General features: G+C 44.1%; 2 protein-coding genes across 24 annotated transcripts in view; one reads left to right on the forward strand and one right to left on the reverse strand.

Moving 5' to 3' along the window:
• Positions 1-8,935, forward strand: part of FAM53B (family with sequence similarity 53 member B) — a 169,657-nt gene extending 160,722 nt beyond the window's left edge. For all 20 annotated transcript variants that reach the window (XM_084841517.1, XM_084841516.1, XM_084841503.1 and 17 more), the window contains one exon: positions 537-8,935. In XM_084841517.1, coding sequence (XP_084697643.1) covers positions 537-893 — 357 coding nt within the window. In that variant the 3' untranslated portion in view covers positions 894-8,935. The remainder of the gene's footprint in view (positions 1-536) is intronic.
• The window catches only part of LHPP (phospholysine phosphohistidine inorganic pyrophosphate phosphatase), a 265,744-nt gene that overhangs the window by 20,624 nt on the left and 220,010 nt on the right, over positions 1-25,110 (reverse strand). For 2 of the 4 annotated variants that reach the window (XR_014788783.1, XM_084841524.1), the window contains exon 7: positions 23,850-23,960. Coding sequence is in view for 2 of the 4 variants with exons in the window: in XM_084841524.1 (XP_084697650.1) it covers positions 23,864-23,960 (97 nt within the window). In the remaining 2 variants the exon portion in view is untranslated. Of the gene's footprint in view, positions 1-562; positions 23,961-25,110 lie in introns of those variants that run through there. The other 2 variants (XR_014788784.1, XM_084841523.1) reach the window with 2 other exon arrangements.

A 25,110-nucleotide genomic window follows, 5' to 3' on the forward strand; every position in this document is an offset into this window, starting at 1 on the left:
TGCACTGCGTTCCTTGTACAAATGGCAGGATAGAAACCTAACTAGTAATCATAATATACGATGGAGTGTTCTTTTTGCTGTTATCTAGTAAACATGCAATAGAACAGGAGTGAGGAACCTCTTTCAGCTCAAGGGCCAGATTTAATTCTGGAGAAGCTCTCGGGGGCTGCATTCCAGTGGTGGGTGGGGTCAAAGGCAAAATGCATGGACCCAAGAATACAACCCCCTCCGAAACTACTAGTATATTGTAACTTAAATCTCTTACTCCCAGTAACTCAGCCTTAGGAGAGGCATTTCCACCTTTTAGAATGGGGGGAAAGCGGCACAAAAGGCAGGAAACCACCAAACAATCAGTGGTTAGGGGAAAGGGGTGGGGCCATCTGGGAAACCCCAAGAGTTGGCCCCCAAGCCTGAGGTTACACTCCCCCGCAGTAAAAGAAATGAGAAAACTCTGATAGGGAGGTGCTCAAATGTGCCAACACCTTTGCTTTCCAGTTGCAGCAGTTCAGCTTTCTATTTTCTTTTCTCTTTTGCAGAATTGTCAAACTTTTAACAGCCTTAGCTGCCTTAGCACCACAGCAGATGACTGCGCTCACCAGAATCAGTTCTCACCTGGCATCAGCAGCACCAAGTCATGGACAACCTCCTTGGATGTCATGCCAGGCAGGACACCAGCCTGCACCCCTGTGCCAGAGCCACACTCAAGTGTGGAAGAATGTAAATCGAGCAAAGAAGATGATTTCTCCTATGAGGAGTCAGAGTTTTGTGCCACAGAAGACGAGAGCAGTAGGAAAGAAGATGAAAATTCCTCATGGAGGAACAGTGGGACAGGAGAGGATAATGTCTTTCAGTTGGATGGTGAATTAGATATTGAGCAAATAGAAAACAACTGAAAACATAAACAGGATGACCTGTCTGCGTCAAAGCTTTCAGGAATGGTAAAATCTTACAGATGATCATGCAGACAGAGAAGAAAATCCACATTCTCCTCCTCTGCAGGTGGAGAGGACAAGAAGCTTTGCCAAAACTTCATCAGGTATCTTGTTAAACCTTGAAACTCTTTAGAACTACTGTAGCCCATGAGGTTTTGCAAACGAGCTTTAGAGAAAACCTCCAAATTACATCAGCACATTTTTTTTAAAAAAAGAAAGCTTTGTAGTTGTATCAAAACTTGAAATTCTCAAGCATTAGAATTACAGTAAATTAAAAACAAACAAAAAATGTGTTTGGAACAGGGCTTAAGCAAGAAGAAAGGAAAGACCAGAATGTCAATTGCTGGTCTTCATTCACAAAGTAGACAACATGCCATCTAGAGAGGAAGCTGATCCCATCTTCTGCCTGATGGGAATCCTAATTTGCTTTGGCTTTTGGAAAGAGTGGAATATAAATATATTTTATTGTTGTTGGCTGATTTTGGTTCTTAACTGCACCTCAGCTATCCTTAGCAAAGGGGAAAAGATGAAGATTAGTGTTTTATCTGAATTCATTTTCTGTTAGATTATCTTTCAGATTGCATATCTGATAGGTCCTACAAGGTCTCACAAATCAGAATTTCCAATTCTTTGCTGTAGAGTCAAAATTCCCAGAGATACAGGAGCCTGTTATGGTCTTTAAGCTCTTTTTTTTTTTTCTTTTTGTAGTCCTCAATAGTACCATGAAAAGAAAGCACGATACATTTGTCCTGACCCAGCAAGGGAGATATGTGGGCGTAAAGAGGTTTCCATGCTTACAGCCCAATCAGATACAGGTGAGCCTTTTGGATACACATCCCCATCCATGCTCATCTGGTCCAGGTTGGATTGACTGGGGGCATCTTTTGATGCAAATGAGGATGCACAGCCCTCTTTGGGCCCAGATACTTGTTACGTCTAGCTAGTTACATGCAGCTAGAGCTGGATTGAGGCCATTGTCTTGGGCAGAGGATCAGCACAAACATTTGTGCATCCAGAAATTTAAATAAATAGCAGCAATAAATGGGTAATGCTATATCCATAATATAGTATTATGTTATCTGGGTAACTGGTATTTGGGTTACATTGTGTGAGACAGAGTATATAAAAGTTAGGGCACAATTGAGAATCCAATGCAGGCTGGCCATAGCACAGAGGTGATTCTTGCTTCCATGCTCCGGCCACCCTACATTTTTGGCTAGACAGCTGATTTTGGTTGTCTAGCTGCAGCTTCAGGGAAGGGGAGGGAAGGAGGCCGTGTGGTGCATAGTAACACAGCTTCTGCAGTCTTCTTCCTCCCCGACCTCTGGGATCACCCCTTTTCCCCATCTCTGCATTCCATTTCCGAGCGTAGAGAGAACTGTGCCTGCTCCGAGGGAAAGGGGGAGCAGGGTGCAGGGGTGGGGAGAGGGGATTCTGCGAACCATGTTCGTACCCCTGGCTCTGACCTTGGTTCCCAGAAACTGAAATATCCTATGGCCCTCTAGACAGTGTCTAGTGGCCATAGGATTGCTCCCTCCATGAATAATGGAGTTTCTTGACATTAGTGCTTGGCATCTGAAAAGGATCATAAATACCTTGGTTTTTTGCTGGAGTGGATAACAAAGCCTACCCCACCCTGGCTCCCTCCAGATGTTTTGGACTTCAAATCCCATCAGCTTTGAACGACCATGGCCGATGGTCAGGGATGCTGGGAGTGCTAGTGCAAAACATCTGGAGGGCACCAGGTTGGGAAAGGCTGGGATAACATATGGTTTCTTAGCTGCATTTTATACAGTTTGCCACCCCCATAATAATTGGCATCTAACATATCACATTCATCAGCAGAAAGAAGTGAAGGTAACACCTTGCTTTGCATGCATTGCACATCACCTTGGGATCATCCTCATGTCCTAGGACTGGAAAGACCAAACAGTAGCATAGGGCATGTACAGTACTATCTTTCTTTCAAGAAAGACAGTAGCGATAAGCACAAATAGGGATGTTACCACAGGTACCAGTTGCAGGGCCTATATCCCTTATGGTGGATTGCTTATATTACCTTTCTCCCACCCCTACCTCCCCATGGAAGTTATGGATGCATATGGTCCTAAGAGCAGGAGAAAGTACCCTCAACAGGTATCTGTTGCCCAATTTCCCCAGCTCAAAATAGAATAAAACTTTACCTTTCAGAGCAAACCAATTTCTAGCTACTTGGTGGTGTTGTCAACTGAAAGGAGTTTATTATAAGAGCACATAATCTAGTGCACCCTGGAGGGCTTGTATTGAGCATCACAGATCAGGCTTTGAGGATTTTGTTGAATATTCACAGATCAGGCTTTGAGGATTTTGTTGAATATTAACATGGAAACCTTAGAGATTCATGCCCCTGAATCTCTAGAGCAGGAGGAGGGAATCCGTGGCCCTCTAGACATTGTAGACAGTAACACTCATTATCCCTGGCCATTCGCCATGCTGGCTGAGGCTGATGGGAATTGTAGTCCAACAATATTTGGAGGAGTGCAGCTTCCCCAGCCCTGTTCTAAGGTGTTAACTCTGTTTTCTATCGAGTTTGAGCTACATTGCTTTTATGATCTGAGTAAGCTCAGTGTTTAGCAAGTGGTGGCCTTAAAAACAATTCACGTGAACTGGCATATATGGTGAAATACCCATGGTAATTGCATGGGTGCTGGGAGAAAGATGGCATCGCCCTCCTCCTGTTGAGGTGGTTGGTTACATATTACTTTTCTCAGGCCTACATTCTCTGTTCACATTGGTTCTGCCTCTTTGCTCTCTCAATACTCCCCAGTCTGATTTTCTGCTAGTTGGGCTGTGTACAATCTGTATTATTACTACTTTAAAAAACAGATTTCTGCATGAAGATAGCCACAAATTCTGCACATTGTATAAACTAATCATATTTGCATGCATCTTCATAAGATGGAGCAAAGAACTGAGTTTGGTACTAGAGCTCCACCTCCTCACCTCTGGAAATTCCTCTCAGCCACCCCTCTGGCTTTAGCTATTTCACCAGACTTTGCACACACATGTGTGTATGTGTGTGCAAGAGCATATATGTGAGTATACATACACACATGCACACACTCCTGCCTACTTATTCTGTCAGCCTTCAAAGCTAGAGATACGTGCTTTTTTTTAAAAAAAATCAAAGCTGAAATTGTTAGGAGGCGAAATTATATGTCCAGTATGTCACAGAATGCACATAGTCCTGTTTATACAGAGACATGCCTACACAAATGCAGTACAGGCCTGATTGAGCATCCTCTTGGCCTTGGTGCAGTTTTGACTTGACTGTATACCCACAGATAGGTCTTCAGTGGCAGAAAAGTCAGTTCTGCCATAACATCAAACTATAGTTTGGCATAATGCAAGCCAGCCTTGGGCTTGCATTCCCCCCCCCCTCCCCTGGGCCATCTTCCATTTCCTCTTTTGCAGCAAAACCAGTCTGTTGTTACATCCAAACTGCCAAAATACAGTTTGCACCTTTCATCCAACTGGAATTACAAACCACAATCAAAACTGGTTTGAAATTAAGATTTGGTCAGCAAGTGCAAACCATAGCCTCCAGGGTTCCATGTAACGGCACACCATGGTTTTCTATGAAGGGGGGTGGAAATGGAGCTGGGGAGAGGAGGAGGGAGTGCACAGGCCTGAGGTTCTGTATTACTTAAGAACTGAACCATTCTCACATTTCAGGTTTCAGTCACAGGAACCTTCAACCTATCTTACAAGATCTGTGATCATCACAAACAGACTCGCATGTAAACGGTGACAAATAAACAAGTAAAGAGAAGGGATCAAGGTTACATCTGTCTACTGATGCATCCTTGGATCAAACACAGGACTTCCCATTTCACTGAAGGCATATTATAGAATGCAAACCTCATATATGTGGACTCCCTGTGCACAGACATGGGAGAAACCTCCAAGATGACTAACACATAGCTTAGATGAACAAGCAATAAATATATAGTGCAAATCAGGATGTTTTTACTTAGGCAGATCACATAGGACCTGTCTTTTGCCATGGTGAGGCTGATACAAAATGCAGTTTGAGATGTAAATGTTCAGTTAGCAGCAGTCCAGCATTTCCTTCCACCTCTCTCGTTGATAGCGGTGAACAATAAGCATGTACAATTTAGGACACATAACTCAATTAAATAAGCTGTTCACTTACTACATGGAAACCAATGTTTTGTTTACTTACGGGGCGGGGGAAGAATAGAAATTTTTTTTTAGTGACACAACCTTTTTACTGCACTTTTTTTCCTACGGTGGTGTAGGTGCTTGTGGCATCTAATACCACAGTAGATTCCATCCAGTGGTAGCTTTACAAATGTCCAGTCAAACTGCACAGATTTTGTTTGTTCATTTGTTGATTTCTGCTGTTTTCTCCCTAATTGATGCTCACATAATGTGCAAGCCATATAGGGAGAAAACTGCTTTAATTCTGAATGTCCTGGATTATGCATTTTGGTGCCATGATACAACCTGGTAAACATACCTATATCCTTAATATTCTCAAAGAGGACATGCTTACAGCGTGTTGGCTGCATGCCGAGTTAACATGCACAGCTGGTTTCAGAAATTGACAGAGCAGGTGTTCATCTTGGTGATGGGCAAGCCTCCCCAGGCTTCATTTGAAATGGGTTCTCCCAAAATGAACTAAATTTGCCTCAGTTCAGGCCTGAATTAGCTCAGTTTACACTTGGGCCTATCCAGGTTTCATTGTACTCTCAATGATGTCCTCAGGAATGTGTCAAATGCTCAAACTGAAGGCTCCCATTCTCCATTCCTTTTGCAAATTTTTTTGTTCCTCCTCCCCCCACCCCCGAATTTACCAAGTGGCAGTGGTGGCCTTAATTATGCAGCAGCATTGTACCCACTGGGTCTTTAGGAGCCCTGGGAAACTAGTTTCCAGGAATACTAGCACCAGGATGCTTTTGTGAGCATGCTGAGCTCCATCGACCAAGGCCCCTAGAAATTCTAGTTTCCACAGGTCTTCATGTCCACAATGCTGCTGCCACCTAATGAAGATACAGCAGCAACCACCACCACTTCCTGCAATAAAGGTAAGGCAAAGCTATGATGGTGGAAGGATTGATACTGGGGCCAATCTAATTATGAGTTGAGCCTGAACTTTGGAGAGATTTGGATTCAGCTTGTAGACCACTTGGGAGTTTTGAACTAAGGAAATCCATCCTCTGAACTCTCCAGTCAGCTGCATCACTACTGTGGCTTAGAAGATGTTTGGCAGGTTCAGCTCACTGAAAGGGGATGCTGTTTTCTTCTGAATGTCTCTACCACAAAACTATTAAGGTGCAGAATACTTCTACTTCAGGAGCTGGAAATCCTTTAGCTTGAACATAGGGGTATTGCTGCTGCCCTCTGCGACATCACCCCAAGGAATTAAATTTCCCTCTTGGGGATTTCTCCAACAGGATAGATAGGGAACAGGGTAGGGTTGGGTTGGAATGAGTGGCAGAGGAGCTGGGTGATATAATAGTATTGGTTTGGGACTGGTGAAAAAGAATGGAGCACGTGTGACATGTGAGTCCATCCTTAGCTTTACAGATTGCTTGCAGCAGATACTGAGGGCTGGTCAGCACCAGCCATTTATGGTTCCAGGCTGACATTATCTGTGTTGTGGTCATCTGAGCATTTTATTGAAGATAAACCACTGCTGAGGTCAAGCTGGGCAAAATTTACAATGGCAGTTGAATCAGCCACATCCTGGCAAGCTAAGTAGGTCATGTGAATCAGCCCTAAATAACCAACAATAGCACAGTGCAGTCTAGGATATACAGGTACAATCTGAACACAGACTGGATGTGCAAGAATGCACACAGTGCTGTGTACGGTCTTCCATACAACTAAAGGGAAGGGTTGGTTATACAACATCTGCATGTATAACCACTTCACAAGGACATAGCAAAAAGTAGCTATTCAGTGGACGTTTTGAATAGTAGCAGACTGACAGTCTGCCTGTTTGCACTCTGTTCAGCAATGCTAGAAGAATCCATGAGTCCAATATGGTGCAGGCATATTGGAATAGGAAGTTTGAGGGGTTATTGTTTAAGGTGACATGCAGGTTCTATTGCACATAGAAGCTGTGCCATAATATTTCATACATGGTGTAAGAACCACATTTCTTGAAGTGCTCGTTGTCTGCCTTTTCTCAGTTACTATTTAAAAATACTCTGTGCAGCCCTAAATCAGCATCCTGCAGAACTGCACCAACTTTATTGGTCAGTTGCAAACACAGGGTTGGATCAAGACTAAGGCTGCAATCCTGTACACACTTACATGGATGTAATTGTCACTCAGCTCAATGGGGCTTACTTTTGAGTAAATATGTATAGGATTGTGCTGTAGGTTAGTTGCATTTAGGTCGCACTGAAATTAGTGGGACAAGATAGTAATGACTTCAGTCCAATTGATTTCAGTGGGAACTAAGTTCAACTGATGTAATCTGGATCCAGCCCACTTTACTTCTTTTCCATTTGTTATATGTTCCTGAAGTGACAAGACTTCCCTCCGCTTGGATTTCATAGGGACTTTCCCTAACTCTCATTTACTATCAAGTAACTGATCAATCACATATCTGATGTGCATAAACATACTCCCCCATTTTTACCATAACACTCTGTAATTGAAGTAACTGTTCCTTATCATAGCATCTGTATTTGGGCTTACCAACATCTTGTTCCATTAGCATTATGCTTTTTGAGAAAGCATATCAGTTCTTTTAGGTCTGACTTACATACATCTTGATTTGTGGCAGTTCAGTTTGCCGTTAGCGCTATCGAGATGTTGTTTTCCTTTCTTGGGACTTTAAACTCATAAGGGCTTTAAAAAACAAAAACAAAAAGGGCTGCTACCTACAATAAGCTAAATACACAGAGTAGGAAAGTGCCCCAAAGGACCACTACCCAACTCTCCTAGCTGTAGTGTAGCATTTATATAGCAGCAAACTCTCTTTGCCTTAGTAAAGATGCTTCACTGAATAATGGCCTTACAGTGGGCACATCTGCATAGACACACTATACTGTTTTGCCTAAAGTTAGGCCAAGGTGGCATTTCATTGGTTTTGGTTTTGTATGATTTATGTACTGAAACTGAGTTTTTTAAAGCCTTACTTAAAAAAAAAAGGAAAAAAAAGAAAAGAAATAAAACTTTGTGGAGTTACGAATGAGTGTGTGTGTTTGTGTGTGTACACATGTACATACACTCACACAAAATTAAATGTCTGAAATGCAGTACGTCTCATGTTCAAAGGACATGCACTTGATTGTAACATCTAAGATGTGTTGCTCTGTAGAAACAACAGAAGCTCAGCTGGATCACTGATTTCCCACATCAGCTGAAAAGTCACTGGATCCTTCCAGCAGGGACCCCTGGTTCCTGCTGGATTTATCTGATACTACACAGACCACTTGAATTAACTCACGTGGATTCAAGAATCTGTCACTGGCATTTGCTGTGGACAAATACTTTTATTTTCTAAGTAGTAAAGTCAATTCAGCAGGGAGTCAGACAATGCCTTGTTTGGAACTGGATCAATCTGGACTTTAGGCATTTCATGATAACAGCAATAAATGTTAGCAATCAATTTCCCTTTCAAAAAACCATTTTAAATGCAAATTTTTTGGAGCTGTTTTTAAAAAAAATATTTTAGCACTGGTAAACTTGCTTACAGGGAATTTGCCATGCATCTGCAGTCATTGCTGTTTGGAACAGGTGTTCGTGAAACATTAAGATACATGAAGAAAAAAGGAGGCAGAAAGGACATATTTCTGTGTTTGATTGTAATTTTTCACAAGATAGCCTAGCCTCTTTGGCAAATAAACATTGTGTTTCAAGTGCATTTTTGAATAGTCCTTATTGAACAGGACAAGAGGATATTTTTAGGATTGTAGCAGTGTTTTCCAACATTTGTTTTTGATGTTTAAGAATCAAATGAATCAAAAGATGATGGCCAAAAAGCCTTTGGAAAAACATGAACTCTGGTAGCATTCTGTGTGTGTGTATGTGTGTGTGTGTGTGTTTACACATTCTCTGTGTGTGTGTGTGCGTCTTTCTGTCCATGGTAACTGCACAGATGCAGTCATATTGACATGTAAACAAAAGTCAGCTCTGTAGTTGGTGTTACATTTGTTCAAAATCAACTCTTACTGAAGACTATTCCTTGACCTGAAAATTAAGAAGACTGCTGATTTGTACTCTCTCAAATGACATTATTGCACTATAGAGCAGCTCAGTCTCAGGAATTTACTTGTTACTTTGACGATGTAAATAAAGCTTTCTGATTCTGTAACCTGCCACCTGCCACTACTCTTTGTTTATGCTTTCCAGTGTTGTTCCAATGACCAAGATGCCATCATCATTGTTAAAAAAAAATGAGTTGCTTGCTCAAAGGACAGGGCTACTGGAAAATAAGGGCCTTTTTAGTTACTTGGGCACAGGTACTCTTCAAGCATGTCTGTGCAACTAATCATATTGCCTGTGATCACACAGAAACGACACTATCCCAGCCTTTGATTTATGCTCAAGATTTAGCCCTTTTTTATCCCTCTTCTTCTAGCTCTAAGAAATGGGTATGGTGAAGTACAACACAATTAACAGAAGGGCCAGAGCTTGTCCAACATTGCCTGAGCAACTCCTACACATACCTCTAGCAGACTCGTAAAGTGTTCAAAGTTTTTCTGTCATTGCAAACTCCCCATCATTATGAAAGGGCAAGGGGCAGAATGGCGTTGGATTGGTCTTTCCTTCCCATTCTCACCTACACAGGGCCTCATTTATTCATGTGCCATTCAACACTAGCAATAGTTCTGCTTATAGGCAAGATGTCCAGCCTGCTCCTCACCATGTTCTCATATGCAGTGGAGAACTTCCACCCTTACCTGGGGCAAGTGCAAAATCTACTGTAATGGTCCCCAAGCAAGGCATGGCTAATCAGAGGCACTCTTCTCATGGGTTTTGCATTGCCCCAGCTGGTTACAATCAAGGAATGCTTTGCTGTACGTGGAATGCTAGCACTTCCAAGGGAAATTATCAGCTTAGTTTCTTAATCTTCATCCCTATTCTAATGTCACTGCATTTGCTTACATACATCCCTTGATACCACTGCCCCTCTGATTCCTCCCTTCTTTCTAGGGAATCAAAGAGCTGAGGGCACTAGGCAATGGCTTGTCAGAGCCTTCCCGCAACCTGGTGCCCTCTAGGTGTGTTAGACTACAACTCCCATCATCCCCAGCCATCATGGCCATTGTCTATCACACGAGGGTACCAGGTTGGGAAAGGCTAAAACTGGCCTCTGCACATGGACATGTATTCACACACACACACACAGTCTGCAGTTGGAGAATGCTTCACTAAGCAAGAGTGACATTGACTAGACCAGTTCATCTTCCTTCATAAATACCCCCAGAAAGTTTAAGGAAAGCACAGGGTTTTACAATCCAAAAAAACAGAACCCCACTGGCCACACTAACAGGATACATTTGTAAGAAACTGGGAAGATAAATACCATGAATATCTGCTTGAATTCTTTAAACAAGTGCACAAGACACCCAAATAAAGATTGTAAGTGTCACAACGGCATATCAGGAACTGGATGCTGAAATCCTCAGTGATTAAAAAAAAGCAGCTTCAACCTTGTGCTCTCTATCAGGGAAATCTGCTGCTTATGCTAAATTTAGGTGTAGAGACCCAGAGCCACTTGAGCAGTGTCCTACGACCTCTGCAGTATCGTTAACAAAATTCCCACAGGGCTTAGTATAGCTACTGCATACAAAATATATGGTCTGTGTCTTTTGAATTGAGGAGAATCCAGGAGTGACCGTAAACAAACTCTTGGAAAGGAAGTATAGAAAATTAAAAGGTGTATTTATACAGTAGCTGCCACCATCATCATCTTCCACCAGATAATTCTTTCTGTAATAAAATGCGAGCCTTCAGACTTGTTCTTCTAACACAGTGAACCACGGTGGTCTTTTCTTCATAATGGTGTAAGAAAAAACTGCATCACTTTTCTTGGGAACTGGCTGCTCTGACAAATGCCCAAGCCAGACTTTGATGGAAGGACTATTAATATAGGCAGACTGAATAGCAGTGCATAACTCACTGAGATATTCATTTAGGGGGTGGTAATTCAGTTCTTACAGCATCTGAAGGGCATCAGGAAAGAAAAAAGTGTTATTTACAGCAAAACTTTAGCACCATTTATTCCCAAGCTATTTCACCCAGCAAAAGACTTAAACCCTCCCCATAATCCAATACTGTACAGACAGTCTATAGGGTACAGTCAGTCTTTTCTGCAGCCCCAACTCTCAGATCTACAGCAAACACTGCAACCTCTAGAGCCTCCGGTTGTAATAACACAAGTTTAAAAGAAGCTGTTTCCAGAGCATCAGGAAAAGGAATGATGGAGGCCAAGGCACAGCTGGCATTTTCTAGCCCAGCGGTGGGGAACCAGAGGTTGTTGAACTCTTAAGTCCCATCAGCCCCAGCCAGCATGACAAAGGGTTGGGTGACAGGAGTTGTAGTCCAAGATCTGGAGGACCACAGGTTCCCCACCTCTGATCCAGTGGGATGAAAGGATGCATCCCCTGCATCAGCAGGGTCATGACTGGGAATTGCTTCCTCACCATCACTGCACTAGTCCTTTGGATGCCCTTCAACAATAACAGCGATGTTGTGATCTTCTACCTTGTCCTGGTTGCTCAGATGCACAAAGTATGCACACGAGTGGCCACAGGCTTCCTGTCCAGTGGCAAATATGAACAGACTGAAAGATCTGCAGAGTGCAGGCTGTGCTAACCTTCCTCAGGTACTGGTCGCTTGCTGACATTTTATGTTGGTGGGGATGCAGGTTTTAAACTCCCCTACCCATGTCGAGACCAGCACAGCACTTGTAAAGGAAAGAGTGCCTTAAACATCGTGCAAAGTGTCATGATCTCACTACTAGAAAACATCAATGGATAGAAGAATACCTTCCTTGTGAGAAGGCATGAACACGGCGTCCAGAGAAAGTTGAGATCCAGCACATGAACAACCTCGTTGAGAAACTGAGCCACACTAAGTGGCATATATTCTTACAGTCATAGATATTTTAGTGACACACACACATTGCCAAAAACCAAAAGAATAAAGGCATTAAAGTTTATAAAATCCCAGGGAAGACTTGCTTCTGATTGCATGCACAATCCACTCAAGCCTTGCAAAAACCAAATCACTTATTTTCCTAGAGTTGAAAGAACATATTTATTTCAGCCACATTTACAAATGTAAGGGTATATGGTTGGAGTCCACAGGAACCATCGGAGTTTAACATTAGAACTAATGATGTCACTGAGACTCATGTTTCTTGGCTTAGAAAAAGGAGTCTCAGGAAGAGTTATGAGCCCCTGGATTCAACATAATGCTCAAACGCTCACCTCAGATGCAAGACAAATGCTATGACCCCTGAATTCATCATTGTCTAATATTTAATGTGAGCAATCTATCCCCTCAACCACCCCCAGCACCCAAACCCTTTCCCACCAACCCACTCGGCTCTCCCTTTTCTGAAACCCACTTACCAGACTGGGGCCAAGGCACAGGCACAGACATTGGTTGGGTACTCATGTGGCCAAAAAGCAGAAATTTGCTTGCAAAGGCTGAATCTTGGTTGGATTAAGAAAACACAACCTGAATTTTGAAGCAGAAGCAGCAGACTAACAAACTGAAGGGAAAAGCCCAGGTAAGAAAAATCCAATTTTAATTATCTAGTAATGACTTATTTTCACAGAACTATTATGAGGATGATAGCTACTGATAATATCACTTTACTGGCTACAGACTTGCTACCGGCTCCTCTCATCATATCCTTCAGAAGAGTTAAACAGGCTAACTGTGTGCGTGTAGAGCAAAAAAAAAAAAAATGTTTTTGTGCTCGTTGGTTCTTGTATTATATATTGGGTTGCATCCAGATTTAATCATGTCCAACTGGACTGGCAGAAGCAGACTTCCCCACAGCAGCCTCCTGAAAATGCTATGCAGAGGGTTGGGGGACCCTATTGAATGGGGTGAGCTATGGGGTAGGTGGAGCGGGAATCTCCAAAAATCAGGTAGAGACACCTTCTGTGAGCAGAGCATTTCTGTCAATGGAGGCATATCCTGGATCTAACCCATTATGTATTATATTTCTTCTTCAAATTTGGAGCCTTCAACAGTCCAGTTTAATCTCTCTCTTATTCCCTCTTAGCGCTCCTCTGGCAGAGACTAACAGGCAAAGGATCTATCACCACTCATACACCCTCCCATAAAAGTCTAGTGTGAAAATAAATCCTTTCCCCCACAGGTCCAACTTCATTCCATGGAAGAAGAGTGCTTTGAAAAAAAAAACAGAATAAAAATATCCTCTGCAAAGAGAAAGATGGAAAACACATTTCAGAAGCTTTGAAACATCCAAAACGTCTCTGTGCAAATAGCTTAAGGAACATAAGAAAATGCACAGATGTTTCAGTGACCTCTCACATTGGGCAGAGGGTGGTGCCAAAAGAAAACCTGATAATGAGTGGAATAATCAGATCACCGTCTTTTCATTAGCATCTGTTAAGATTGTGTGCTCTCCAGAGTCATGTTTACTATATATGTGAGCCTGTTTCAGCTTCCTCTCCAATTGTGCTGACGTGCCGAGTATAATACTACACTCAAATCCAGAAAGGCCTTACAAGCACAGTCCAAACAAGTCTGATTAGAACAGGCAGTCACCAGGTAGATGGGTTGCTTACCTGTAACTGTGGTTCTTCGAGTGGTAATTTGTGCATTCACACATAGGTGCTCTGCGCCAGCATGGAGCCTTGATTCGGGAAAATTCTACAGCTGCGGCATTATAGGTGGGAGCCCTACCCCCACTGTCTACTGCGCATGTCCCAGTGGGGTCCCACCTATTCCCTCAGTTTTTTGAGACCAACATTGTGGCCTCAGAACTGAGGAAGTACATCCTCTGAATCAACAACAAAATCAAGAGGGGGGTGGTGGGTGGGTCATGTGAATGCACAGATGACCAGTTGAAGAACTACAGTTACAGATAAGCAACCTGTCTTTCTTCTTTGGGGTCTCTGTGCATCACACCTATGGGCGAATAGCAAGCTGACTTACCAGAGGGGGGACAGTGTCCTAAACAAGAATCAATGACAGGGCTGTACATCAGAATGAACAGGCAGCTCTTGGTCTGACATCCAATCAGTAATGCTGCACAAAGGTAGATGGCATAGACCAAGTAGCAGCATGGCAGAGGTCTGGGCCTGCAATGCCTTTCTCAAAGACTAATGATGTGTGCTCAGTGCACTACAGCTGTAGCGACATCTGAACAAGTAAATTGAGACCAGCCAATTCATATGCAAGTTCAATTGTCTTGACCACCCAGGAGACGAACCGCTTCGGCGATAAGTGTTATCCTTCATGTTGCTCACCATAGCAAATAGACAGTGACTTTCAGAACAATTCCGTTCTGGACTTATAAAAGGCTAGCGCTTGTATGACATCTAAAGTGCGTAGCATAGATTCCAGTGGAGTAGAGCAGGATGGAAAGGTCAGCAGGATGGTGTCTTGACCAAGGTGGAAGTTGGAGACTACCTTTGGCAAAAAGGCAATATCAGGATGTAAAATGACCTTATCCCTATGGAATTGAAGATAAGATGGATCAACATGGAGGGCACAAAGCTCACTTGCCTAGCAGGCAGAAGTAATCACTACCAATAATGCAGCCTTCCAGGAGAGAAGACGCAAGTCTACCATCACAAGTGGCTCAAATGGCTTCAGAGTCAGCGTCTTAAGTACAACTGAGGTGCCCCCAGGTGGAACTGTAAGTCAGAGCTGCTAAGTTCTGAGCCCCTCTCAGAAATGTCTTTGCGGCTGGGTGCGACAAAACTGAAAATCCCTCAACCGGAGGATGAAACGCAGAAAGGGCCAAAAGGTACACTCATAGGGACAACAGCTTGAGGCCCCTGTCAAACAGCTCCAATAAAAACAAGAGGGCTTGGTGGACCGTGCACCCTTGAGGGTCAAAACCATGCGATGTAGCAAAAGCTGGAAATGCTGCCCATTTCCCAGTGTACAATCTCTGAGTTGCCAGCTTATGGGCAGCATCCAGGATCCTCTGTACCAAGGGCAGTATCACTTCCGAGGCGTCTAAGCGATTCTCCATGTAGTCATGCGAACTGTTAGCAGATCTGGATGTCCACCTGACTGCCTTCCCTGGTGAAGAGAGATGAGAGTCTGAGATACCATTTGTAGAAGGGGGATGAACCAGGCTTGCCTGGGCCACCACAGCATGATCAAAATGCACTCTGCGTTGTTGGATCTGATCTTTGTCAACACCCATGGTATCAACGGGAACTGGGGAAAGGGATAAAAGAGCATCCCTATCCAAGGGTGGACGACTACATCTCCCATCAATCCCTGACTGTGGCCTGCACAAATGAAAAACTGCAGAACAACAGTATTGTCCTTGGTGGCAAATAGGTCTACCGTTGGTGTGCCCCACTGGCTGAAAAGAGTTGCTAAGATGTCGCTGTCCATCTCCCACTCGTGGGAGACCTTCAATTAGTGACTGAGGCAGTCCACAAGTACACTGTCAACACACAATGTGCAGTTGATGGAGTGAGCATTTGTTGAAGTTGATAATAGCTGGGCTGTGGGTGGTACCAGTGTCACTGTCTCAGTTGTTGTGACTTTGAGACATGGCAGTAACGGCAGCCTTCTGTACAGAGTCAAGACTCATCGGTTTTGGCACTGAGTAGGTCCTTACCATCGAAGGGCCGGCCTTTAATCCTGCCTCTTCAGAAAGCCCAGCTGATCTTAACCAGGCATGACGATGGAGTGCCACAGCACCCACCAGTGCCTTTCAGTCACAATCCACTTGGTGCTGTCTTGTATGGATCTGCTGTCTTGAGAGTCTCATTGCCTCATTTTGAAATTCATGGTCTAGGTTCCTCTGATCGTCAGGCAAATGCTCAAAAAATGTACCACCTTTATCCCACAACGGGAGTTGGTAGCCCAACATGGCAGCCTGATCATTCAAGACCTTGAGGCCATAACAGTAGACGAATATACAGTATACGCCTGCCCAAGAAGTCAAGACAACATCCCTCTTTATCAACCAGAGAGGAATGTTGTCTATGCAATTTACCCTGTGTGGCCTCTACTACAATGGAGTTAGGGGCAGGATGTTGGAAGAGAAACTCTGTTTCTGCCTCCTGCACCCTATAATACTTACAAGGTGCTTCAACATAGCCATCATGGTAGTTGGTGTTTTCCAAGATTGTTTGGTTGTAGCCAGCAAGGCTAGCAACATTGGAATGGAGACTGGCTGAGTCACCTCCATATTGATTGCATCAAAAACGAGATCCTGGACTCAAGGCACTGCTTGCTGAGTTGCCAGTCCAAGTGTCTAAGCCATTCTTAGCACCTGATCAGCAAAATGCCCCATATCCTCTGATAGGGAGACAACATTCTGGGACACCATCAGGAGAAGAGATTGAAGGTTGTTCAGCTGAAGGCGATGTCAAATCTGAGAGGTATCCCACGGTACCAGACAGGAGTGAATCTTGTGGGTGAGGCTGAGTCAGTGTTGTTTGTTTGACCGCTGCCTGTTGTGTAGCAGGGGAGGGGGCTGTTACTGACAGCGCCACAGGTGGCAGTGCAAACTGCTGCGCCGATTCAGGCCACACCTGAGGTGATAACATATCCATCCCCAAAGATTCAGACTGAGTAGGTGCTGGAGCCCGAAAAACATCTTTGGTATCAGGTGACCTCGACACCAAGGATGTCGATAGTAGCATCTCTCAGGTGGTTTGGATGGGCATCAATAGTAGCATCCCTCAGGTGGTTTGGATGGGCATCAATAGTAGCATCCCTCAGGTGGTTTGGATGGGCATCAATAGTAGCGTCCCTCAGGTGGTCCGTACAAACAAGTAAAGGAAGAACCATATGAATCTGCACCCCAATAACAGGGTCTCTTGTACAGTAGTCCCCAATCAGATCGACAATCCCACTCTGGCAGCAATCTCGACCTCTCCCTTGGTCCATCAAGGAGCCTGAAATAATAATCTCTTGCTGATGACGCCAAGAACATCAAATCTGGTGAGTCATACCTCTGCGAATCCTCATTGCCATGCCTCTACTGTGGAACATACTGATGGGGTGGTGGTCTTGGAGACACATTATGAATGTCCCCCTCTGATGTAGAGATAATTGGGTGGGGTTCCACCACCGGTGCTGGTGGAACCTGAGGAATCTGAGGACTCTGGAAGTGGCGGGACGGGCAGGATCACCCTCGGTGTTGACTCAGGTTGATCCCAAAGAGAGATGGGCAGTGCAGGTGACTGCGGTTTGCTTCAAGGAGATCATGCAGGTGGAGGTCGAACCACCTGCTTCAATGGTCGTGGTTGGTCCCAATTGGAACCATATCGCCTCTTTGGAGATTTTTTCCTTTTCTTAGCACTCTCCCACCCTCAGTGGGAGGAGCAGATGTGTGCTTCTTTTACTTTGCCCTTTTCTTTAGGTTCTTTGCCAATGACAGCGTCAAAGACCTACCTGGTGTTGGGGGTTGGTGTTGTATGCTTGCCACAGTATGAGCAGGACACTCTGGGGACTTTTCCACCACTGAAGTAGATGGCGATGGGGCAACAGGTGGTTGAGCCATAGATGTTTTAGGCTGCTCAACAGCCTCAAGTGCTTTGCGCCAGAGCACTGTCTTAAGCCGATCAGAGTGGTTTTGGCACACCTGTTTAGAGAATGCTCAGCAGTGTGGGCAAGACTCTACCGCATGCCCTTCCCCTAAACAGAAGCAGCAGAGGGAGTGGCCATCTGATGGTGGCAACTTGCTGTCATATCCCATACACTTTCCAAAGGGGGCCCTGAGGGCCATGTGCCCTTTCAGATTATCACTAGATCGTGAAATAAAACACAAATAAAAAGTAACACAATAACACAATAAGAAAAAGAAACATACAACAGGCAGAGAAAAGATAGAAACAAAACATCTCTGCAGCACCTAATTGAGATCAAACTCAAGGAAAAGCTCACTTAGGAGGCTGCCACAATGGCAGACGAAAGAGAACTGAGGGAGTAGGCAGGAACTTGCCAGGACATGCGCAGCACAGGGTGGGGGGTAGGGTTCCTGCCTAAAACACCTCAGCTACAGAAGTTTCCCAAATTGAGGCTCTGTGCAGGCACAGAGCCCATATGTGTGATGCACAGAGAACACAAAGAACTGAGAATTTTGGGCTGTTTAGTCACAGTTTCATTGCAGAGGTTACACATGGCCAAAATTAGCACCACAATTATCTTGATCTGGGGTTATTTTGCACCATTTATACTCTTTTGCAAATATATATGAAGATTAGGGATAAGTGGATCTAAACATCTCGATCTCATCTGCTTCCAAGTTTGTTCTGCTGCGGTTTGCGTGGGCTCAGGTGTTCCCCGCATAGACATCCATATGTATTTTTGTGCTCATTTTTTAGTTTCTCAGTTTCTGTTTTAAAACTGTTAGTGTGATTTAAATCTTTGCAATAAATTGTTTTTTTTTTCAATTGGACACATTGTTGTACTCATGCCTCCATTGACTAAAGTGTATTTGTGCACATTTTAGAAGCGTTCACAGTATTTGTTGCATGTTTTTCAAACATGTGCATGTTGTCAAACCCCTCCCCTCAACTCCCACCGCAGAATATATCTCAAGCCCAGAAAGGTATGGAGCTTTGACTGCAAGTTGTATTCAGTTCCACAAGGTGTGAATTGTATAAATCCATTTAAAAAAACCCTAGGTGGAGCTAACTTCAGTTCTCACCAATCCCTAGTGAAGATAGCAAATGCATTGTGGACCATTTCCTCTCCCTACTTGGCCACTCTCCATTTATGCCTGTGAACATACATGTCATCAGCCCTGGCACATGCTCATTTTTTAAAAACTACAGTGTGCTGTTGTTTACAGAGTCTTCCCCCCCACCCCCAACATCCCTAGGTAAGTCTTCTAATGCTTGTGATACAAAATGTGTACCAACAGTGTGATACAAAGTGAAGACTCTTTCCTAATCAACAGCACCAAGCATGCAAATATACTCAGGAAAGAGGTCTGATTGCATCACGCTGAACAGTCTGCAATAGCATCTGTTTAGAGATGGGAGGGGCAAAGGGCAGGGGTAGAGAAGCTACAGTGGCCTCACCAGGAAGATGGCAGCCACGGCACCATCAACTTGCTCATGGCAAAGTGCAGTGAAAAACACAGCATGGCTAAATGCTTGATCTCTCCAACAGACTGAAGCTTGTGGGGTTCAGAGATAATGGGCTGCAAAGAAGCATTTCTTGAAGACATATATACAGCATGTGTGCAATGAACATTTTTATGGATAGATAAAAGGAAACCAACATCACTGCTATCAGAGAGACTAATAAACCATGTCTTTTTATTTGTTAAGATGGTTCACTATAAAAATTCAATCCTATATCCTATTGCAGGTCAGTACCATCATGACTGGATTTGTAATGGTATTATTGTCTAAGTACCTGTAAAATTACTGACTGCCATTTCAAGCAATAGCCAACACATAAGTACATTTAGTGATTGTTAGGAACAGAAATCTGAATGCACTGTGGAGTATCAGTGCAAACATACTTCAGAATTACATGTAGGGTTTGAAAACTGCTGTGGAGAGAGGCCACTATAAGACAGATAATTTTCTATAATTCAGCTTAGGGCCAAGCTAAATGTGACATGGTGATTCATACAATTAGCAACTGCATGAATTATTTCTAGAGTAAACAGTAGGTGATCCAGATTAGGGCTCTTGTGGGGGAGGGGGGCAAACTTCAACCCTTCGCTCCTCTGCTGCCATCTGGATCTGGATAAGACCACCCATGTCTGCTATTTGCATCCAGAGGAACCCCATGCAAACAGTTGTGGGACCCCCTGATCCAGACTGGGATCACAGCAATGGACAAAGGGTTAAAGCAGTGTTCTCCAACCTGGTGCCCTCCAGATGTTTTGGACTTCAACTCCCACCAGCCCCTGCCAACATGGCCAATGGTCAAGAAGTTGTACTGCAAAATACGTGTAAGGCACCAGGACGAGGAAGGTGGGCTAAAGCCTTTCTACTCCCCACCAGAGCCCCATCCTGCATCAGGCTCCTTGGCATCTCCCATTACTCTTACAAAAACACAGTTGCATAATTGTTAATTGTGCTAATGGTGCCACATGTAGCTTGGCCCTGATGAGGATAAGAGCTGTTGCAGAGTGCAATAAAGAGTTTGTGTGCCATTGGCACATCACTAAATCAAGACTATAGGCCTATTATTTCTCACTGAGGTGGAAAACCTGCGTCTGGGCAGGTGGGGGCTCACGTGACTGAATACTCATCCATAACCCCCCCCCCAATGCCTCCACATAGAAAGCTAGCATGTCATGGACGGTCTCCTGATGACCTCCTCCCCCAAAACGGCTGAGGCTGAGCAAAAGGGTCAGAGGCAACCTTGACTGTCCTTAGGATGTCTTTGCAGAGAGGTTTGGAAGGGAATGAAGATAGAAGGCGCACTTAAATCTGATACCTACCGACCACAAATATCAGTCCATGCTGTTCCTCTGCCTATAATTCCCCACCCACGCTGCAAGGTGGAAAAACTGTATGGCCAGCATGGAACCTGCAGTCAACAGAGCATGAAAGACACTGCCATTATTGGGGGGGGGGGGGATACTTATTTCTGCCCAAGCTGTTGCCTTTTCCACTTCCCAAATATGGTTTTTGTGCTAATGGACAGCATCAGTAGTGTGGGCAGTTCCTCTGCACATCTGCCACGTTGCACATTCCTGTAGGAAGAATGCCCAGTCCAGTTCCTTCCTGCAGAATTCACAGGCCCAGGATTCTGAAGCCACTGCATGCTTTTCTCCTGAGTAACTCATTTCACGTGACAGAGATATTTGCTGAAGAACAGTTGGAGCAGATGGAGTGTTCATAAATTTTAAGAACTGGGAACGGTATCAGACTCATTCCTGATGCTACTTCAGCTTAATTCAGTGGAGAAATAAAGGCTGTACATATGCTGTAGACAAGAACCTGTAAGGTTCTGGCTTTTGTCTTCTCACTGGCTCCAGTGGTAGGGGAGGTGCTCATTCCTCCTATATAGAAAGTGAAATGCAATCCTCAAAAGTGAAGTCCACTGCATTCCATGTGGCATACTCCCAGGAAAGTGTGCATAGGCTTGCAGAGATAGAAGAGATAGAAATGCCTAGTTCTCACAGAGGTTGTAAGCCTGTATCTGGGCTGTACCACTTCAGGCTGGAGATCTGGGCTCCCATTTACTGATTGACTGGATTTGTACCCAGACTACCCAGAAAATGGCACTCAAGGCAGCTTACAATCATAGGCACTAAGAAGATTTTTAAAATAAAAAACTCACAGAATCATAGAATCCAACCCCCATCGAGTCCAACCACCTGCTCAATGCAGGAATCTAAGTCAAAGCATCCCTGACAGATGGCTGTCCAGCTTCATCTTGAATGCCTCCAGTGTGGGACAGCCCACTACCTCCCTACGTAAATTAAATTACCTAGGTAAATTAAATTAAAATAATAATAAAACAACTACATTAAAAACACAATTTAAAACACAACAATAACAGAATAAAAATAGCACCAAACCCAACAGACCAAATTAAATGCCAAAGGCCTGCTGGAATAAAAAATGGCTTTGCCTTTTGGTGGAAGGACAGCAGAGAGGGTGCCAACCTAGCCTCCCTCAGCAGGGAATTCCACCGCTTGAGAGCAGCCACCGAGAAGGCCCATGACTGAATGCTCTGTACACAAAGTTCCCTCCACAGAGAAAACTAATGTCGGGGGAAGGTTCTCACAGACTTTTCTTTGACAGCTACTTTTATATAGGCATATATTTCTAATAAAGGGACATTCGCAGTTACTTGAGCCACACCTGAAGTGGTACAGCCCCAACCGCAAGTTTACTCCTTCAGTGAAACAATCTTGACACCTTTTGTATGTGTAGTGTAGTGTAATGTAGTGTGTGTATGTGTGTGTGTATGTGTGTGTGTGTGGGGGGGTGCTACTCCAGGCTACTCTTGCTTTTAGCCTTAAATGCCATAATGCCAAGAAGCTACTGAAATGGCAAAATGGGCAAATGTTCTTGCAATACAGTGCTAAGGTTAGCCACAGTTATTTTCTGCTCCCTTTCCTAATCCAAGAAGACTTCTGAGCTGCAGCAGAAGCAACAGAGGGCATAGTCATTTGGCTCAGAAATCCAGAAACCAAATACCAGCTCTTTCGGTTCAGCATCCAGCCACCGGAAGACAGTTCTCTACATGTGAGCTGTTCTTAGAAGAGCAAAATAATGTGATTAGATAGAAGCAGCCCAGTCGTGGGAGCCTGGGATCCCTCCAAGACAAAGAAAGCGAACACAACTGTGCATGTTTCTTGGGATGACATGTGAACAGAACTCAAGACGTGCACAAAATGGCATGGGTGCAAAATATAGGGGGGAAGCTTCTTCCAAAATGCTGGGCACTGATCTAGCTCTGGTTCTATCAGGAGTTAACAGCAGTTGCACGCCAAACACTTTTGAAAATAGCCCAACTATTGCCTGGGCTAGCTTCAAAACAATCCATTCCCTTGTCTGAGAACAAGTGCTACTTCTCAGATTAGAAAAGGCGGATGTAATACAAAAAGAGTGCCCACAGTGGGTCCTGGAACCTAGCGTTGCAACTGAAATAACAGATGTGCATAGCAGTGAATCTGGCTCAGACACCTGGGTTGCCCCTTCTCTTAGACTTCAGGGAGGCTGTGCACACTTTAAAAATGTTTAAATGAGCCGTATTATGTATACATTCATTCACTGCCTGTTATTAAAACAGTTGGTTTTTTTTTAATAGTTAAAACTGCTCTATAGAGTTTTTAAATATTTAAAACTGCTGGGGGAGTTTTTTGGTTGATGCTACATAGGGTGCTACCATGGGCACAACGCAGAGCAAGCTTCTGCTGCAAGATTTAACACCCCCCCCCCCCCGTTCAATCCTGAAGAAGAAAGGTATGTCTGAACTGGAGGGAGGGAGGTTGTTCACAAGGCAGCTTCACTGTTTTACAAATGCTTACCTTCACTCTAAGGAGAATGCTGCTTCTCCCTTGGAGGTTAGCCCCAAAGCACAATCTTATCATTCTCTGATTAAGAATTAGACCAGCCTTCACAAATCCAGCTCTTCCAGATGTGTTGGACTACAGTTCCCCATCACCCCCAGGCTGGCTGGTGCTGGCTAGAGATGATGGGAGCCAGGGTTCCCTCCAAGACAATGAAAGTGAACACATTTGTGTGTGTTTCTCAGCACAAAGTGTGAACGGAACTCATGACCAATGCATCTGGAGGGCATCGGGTTAGGAAAGCCTGCATTAGACCAATTCTGCCTTAAACTCTTTAGGAGAATGACCTAGAGACGGAGTGACCGGTCCCTGTGGGCTTTCTTCTAGGAAATGGCGGCGGGGGGCGGGGAATCAAGTCAATACAGGAAACAGGTCCTAGGCCGAGTGTTCTGTGGCACAGATGTTTATTCAGTGATTTGGTAGGGCTAGATGTACCCAAAACAGATAGTTAAGATTAAAAAGATTCTTCGTGGGTGGAGGATAGGAGTCCTAAGCATTTATCAGGCTTAATTTTTTTTGTTTCGCTTTTGGTTATAGGCAGTATTTCACCTTAGGTACTTGCAATGGCGAGTTAGAAAAACTAGATTTTTGAGGCATGTATGTAGTGCTGCTGGTTGCTACATAATTACTGCATTAAAGTTGGGAGCAGAGATGTAAACAAACTGAACAGAAGCGTGCACAGTTCTGTCAAAGGCCTCGTGTTCAGTCACCTCCTGGAGCACCTTTACTTCTGCAGTTGCTTCAAAATCACATCCACAGCTTCAGCAAGGTTGTTCACATAACCATCTGCCTTCACATCTGGGTGTTGTTCATCACAAGGCCTGTGGAGGAGAAAAAAGGACAGAATCAGTGGAGGGTGGAATGGTGCACAGAAATAATGGGAGCATCCCCATCTCCTTACTGTGAACCATAATCGGGAGGGCTGGTTCACAGAGTGGTTTCCGTCCGCTCGAGCAGCACCACTTCTCTCAAGGAGAGGCTAATGTGTGCACAGGCAATCATGAAGGATGGCTAGCAGCCAATCTTGTACTTTTGTCCCTTATTTTGCTTTTTTCCTAGCACAGTGACGGTTTGAATTGCTGCCAAATATGCCTGTGATCACCCAGCCAACATGATACATTTGTTAATGTAAATACCTACTGGGCAACAGTTCAGATTGCTTGCATGGGCCATGTCTTCTGTAAACCAGGCCCCAGTTAATTGTTTTCAGTAAAGCCCTCTCCAGATGTTCTAAGGGTGGGTAGGCTCTATACATGAGGAGGAGGAATGGGGATGAGTGTGCTACCTCCTCACCCACCCACCCACCCCCCGCTGTTATTTTCATCACCCTTCACACGCAGAAGGAGACTGTTTCCAGTGGGGAGCTTTCTCTACCCATGGAGGCTCTGCACATGATTTAGACCCCTCGAAAATCAGGGCTCTAAATCACACAGACAACCTCCAAGGATAGAGGCAACATGTAGAAGGTGACAAGGATGGAAATGGGGGCAGGGGGAGCTAGTGCGCTCCTCCCCACTCCCCTCATATGTACAGCCTAACAATGCTAAGAACATCTGAAGAGGGCTTACAAGTTAGTGTCCGTGCAACATTATATAAACAGAATCTCATGTAATTGAAGAAGGATGTATAAAGGACTTGGATACCTTCTAGACCACTTCAATAATAAAGTTAGTTATCCTGTATTTAATGAATAGGACATAATTTTTATGTAGTGGAGCTACAAAACACACAGAATGTGAGATTTATATACATGCATTCATTTCTAGCACCACAAGAGTGTTGGTTTATTATGACCTTTAAACCTCACACCCATTTAGCTGTAACCGCTCTCTCTTCCGATTCCTTGTTCTTTGCTAATTCACAGTCCTCTGTATCTCTTCCTCCTCCCCTACCCTCCAAAGATCGGAAGTATACTTTGGCTGAAGTTTCTGTAGCAAGAGTATTTCAGGATAATGAGGGTCAAGAGTTTTC

This window comes from Heloderma suspectum, chromosome 3, assembly GCF_057233095.1.
Source record: "Heloderma suspectum isolate Gila_16-S chromosome 3, 16-S_ref, whole genome shotgun sequence".
Classification (NCBI taxonomy): domain Eukaryota; kingdom Metazoa; phylum Chordata; class Lepidosauria; order Squamata; family Helodermatidae; genus Heloderma; species Heloderma suspectum.